The sequence below is a fragment of the Trichophyton rubrum genome (assembly GCF_000151425.1).
Source record: "Trichophyton rubrum CBS 118892 genomic scaffold supercont2.2, whole genome shotgun sequence".
Taxonomy (NCBI): domain Eukaryota; kingdom Fungi; phylum Ascomycota; class Eurotiomycetes; order Onygenales; family Arthrodermataceae; genus Trichophyton; species Trichophyton rubrum.
In genome coordinates, this window is record NW_003456427.1 from 2,295,052 (window position 1) to 2,298,261 (window position 3,210).

Consider the following 3,210-nt stretch of genomic DNA (forward strand, 5'->3'; position numbering starts at 1 on the left):
GTGGATGTTTGTACTTGGCTAATAATTAAAGTACTGCCCATGAGCCGTATGGTTCAGATTAACGATGTGCATTTGGGTTGTGTTCTAATGATCCATAAACTTCCTCCTAATTGATCTTGATGTTCCCTCCAATTACATAGGAACTGTCACCCTGGCTTCTGAGGGGAATGATGAAGATCAAGATAGTGATCTATATGGCGGCTGAACCCTCTCCACAGCGATGCAGGGGTGGTATCGGTGTTTGGGGATGAGGTATAGATGGATGTAGCCACCCACACAGCCTTTGGACTGTAGGTGATGAATGTTTAAGATACTTAGATGGCCTAGTCCTTTATATATACTCGCATTCTCGTACATTTTTTCATTCAGCTCGATTGCGTGATTCTTTTGGGAAGTGGGCAATAATAAGCGCGCGTCTAACGCTCACTATTAGTAATGAAACCACTTGCTTATGTGATCAATGCCAAGACATAGAGGCCTGTTTGGTTTGACGCTGGGAAAGGCGAAAGCTGGAGAGCAACAAGCGACAGCTTCAGACGACCAAGCAAGCAGACAAGGAGCTCTTCCAACAACCACGCTCAATTCCCTTGCTACTCAACTCTGGCGGGAGACAACCTTCACTCTTCGTTACGTTTCCTCACACCTGTCACTCATCATCTAATAATCCAGTCGTCGGAGTAGCCAGGTCCGCACGATACTCATCATGTCGGATGGCACATTATTCAAGCCTGAGAAGGACTTCACGAAGGATGTCGACCAGCAGATCCCCGAGGCTGAAGCACTTGCGAAGGTATGCCAAAATCTCGCCGTGCTTACTATTTGTAGTACTAACGGATGGTGTTGATAGACAAACGTTCAAGGCGCTATCGACAAGCTCCTCGTGTTAGAGAAACAAGCACGACAGGTACGGGATTTGCAATCCACATTTTGTGAATACAATATTTAATAAAGTGTTCTCAAGGCATCTGATCTTCCTTCGACCTCGAGGCTATTGGTGGGCATTGTTACAATCTGCAAAAATGCCCGCGAGTGGGAGCTCCTGAACGAACAAGTCATTGGTCTCTCGAAGAAGCATGGCCAGCTCAAACAGGCGATAACAAAGATGGTCCAGGTGGTGATGGGATTTTTGGATAAGACGCCAAATTTGGAGACTAAATTGGCCTTGATTGAAACGTTAAGGACAGTAACGGAGGGGAAGGTAAGTGTTTCTTCCGACGGCCACGTGTTGACGAATACTAACCGGGGACTTGTTAGATCTTTGTTGAAGTTGAGAGAGCGCGGGTAACTCGGGCTTTATCCGATATTAAGAAGAGCCAGGGTGATATCGATGCCGCCGCCGACATACTTTGCGAGCTACAGGTTGAGACCTTTGGATCTATGGCCCGAAGAGAGAAGACGGAGTTCATCTTGGAACAGGTTGCTCTTTGCATAAAGAGGAAGGACTGGACACAGGCAAATATCCTGAGTCGCAAGATTACCACGAAATTCTTCGCCCGGAAACCCAAACGGACTCCCGAACAAATTGAAAAGGACAATAAGGAGGCTGAAGAGAAAGAAAAGAAACGTAGCCCTGATGATCCTCCAGTGGAGAAGCCAGAGGATGTTACAGATCTGAAGCTTCTTTACTATGAACAGCAAATTATCCTTGCAAATCATGAGAGCAAGTACCTCGATGTGTGCAAACATTACCGGCAGGTTCTCGATACCGAGTCTGTTGAAGAAAACCCTGAACAGCTGCGTGCAGTAAGTTTACGATTTTCGATATTATCTAGGTCACAAATAAACTAACCAAAAGTTATAGGTTTTGCAACGGGTCATCTACTATGTTATCCTTTCACCTTTCGACAATGAGCAGTCAGACCTTTTGCACCGTATTCAAGCTGATACGCGGAATTCTCTTGTTCCCGTGGAGGCTCGGCTGGTCAAACTCTTCACAATCAACGAGTTGATGCGTTGGCCCATGGTTGCAGAACAATTCGGGCCCCATCTCTGCAGCACTGATGTATTCAGTGCCAAACCTAACCACACAGCGGACGACCAGGCCTACCAACGCTGGCAAGACCTCCGGAAGCGTGTCATTGAACACAATGTCCGTGTCATTGCCAAATACTATACTCGCATCGAGATGGGCCGACTAACTCAGCTTCTCGACCTAGACGAAGAGGAGACGGAGAAATACATCAGTGATCTCGTTACATCGAAGACAATCTACGCTAAAATTGATCGCCCGGCCAGACTTGTCAACTTTGCCAAACCACGGGATGCAGATGACGTTCTGAACGAATGGAGCAGTAACATGAAGAGTTTGCTTGGGTTGCTGGAGAGAATTGACCACTTGATCACTAAGGAGGAGATGATGGCCAGGATTCTTCCGTCCAAGGCTGGAAGGTCGAAGGCACGTTGATAGATATGTTTGTTAGCAAATGTGCATTGATATGTACAACAAATAAGATGCCTATAGACAAGCAGCCATTGTCCAACTGCACTTCATTTTCTTGATCCTATTTCATTCTAACCAGTTCCCTGCATATGTATAGGATACAGCGGAACTGCCAATGGTCCGGTCTAGTCCCGTCCTGTCTAAATAATCACATCGTCTATATATTCTAAGATCAAGGTCCTCTTATCATCGTTCAACGGGGCCGCGAGTGTGTCTAGAAGGGCATGTCCATATTCTCAACATCGTCGTCGCCCGGATTTTTCTTACCGTTGCCGTCTAATCCCTCTATGTGTAGCCTGATAAACTGCACCGCTCCATCCAAATACGGTCTCTGGCTAGGCAAAAAGTGGCCACCAGGATGCCACAAGACCCTACCATCAGATTCAGGGTTTCCAGCACAAGACTCAATCAATTTCCTGCTCCTTGCTTCTTCAACTATCATATCCAAAGTCCCGAGAACATGCAACACGGGCGTCTGAATCTTGGGATGTTCATAGAATGCTCTATACCGGGTGCCAGGCGCTATAAATCCTCCGTAACATATCGCAAACTTCATCGGCGGGTGTGAGATTCCGGCAAAGGAAGGAGGAAATGGAATACCAGTCACCATCTTCTTATCCTCTGGCGCTTGCAGTGGCTTTTGAGGATCTCGCTGGTTCCCACCGGAAGACTTATTGACGAGTTCTTGCTGATTGTTCGCTGGGTCAGACATGTAGCTGAATGCTTTACTGCGGTCTGGCTCGAGTAAACTGGCTACCATTGCTGCTAGA

General features: G+C 46.9%; 2 protein-coding genes across 3 annotated transcripts; one reads left to right on the forward strand and one right to left on the reverse strand.

The window, feature by feature from the left end:
• Positions 1-206: 206 nt before the first annotated feature.
• TERG_02458 lies at positions 207-3,060 on the forward strand. Of its 2 annotated transcripts, XM_003237697.2 has the most exons (5): positions 207-790; positions 848-904; positions 962-1,198; positions 1,255-1,743; positions 1,802-3,060. In XM_003237697.2, the coding sequence occupies exons 1-5, from the start codon at positions 704-706 to the stop codon at positions 2,402-2,404; spliced, it is 1,473 nt and encodes a 490-aa protein (XP_003237745.1). In that variant the 5' UTR covers positions 207-703; the 3' UTR covers positions 2,405-3,060. The 2 variants fall into 2 exon arrangements, with proteins under 2 accessions (XP_003237745.1, XP_047605666.1); XM_047749425.1 differs by having other exon boundaries at positions 207-1,198.
• Positions 2,655-3,200, reverse strand: TERG_02459 (uncharacterized protein; the record flags this gene model as incomplete). Its single annotated transcript, XM_003237698.2, has 1 exon — positions 2,655-3,200. One exon carries the CDS (start codon positions 3,198-3,200, stop codon positions 2,655-2,657), a length of 546 nt encoding a protein of 181 aa, XP_003237746.2.
• Between the last annotated feature and the right edge of the window lie 10 nt (positions 3,201-3,210).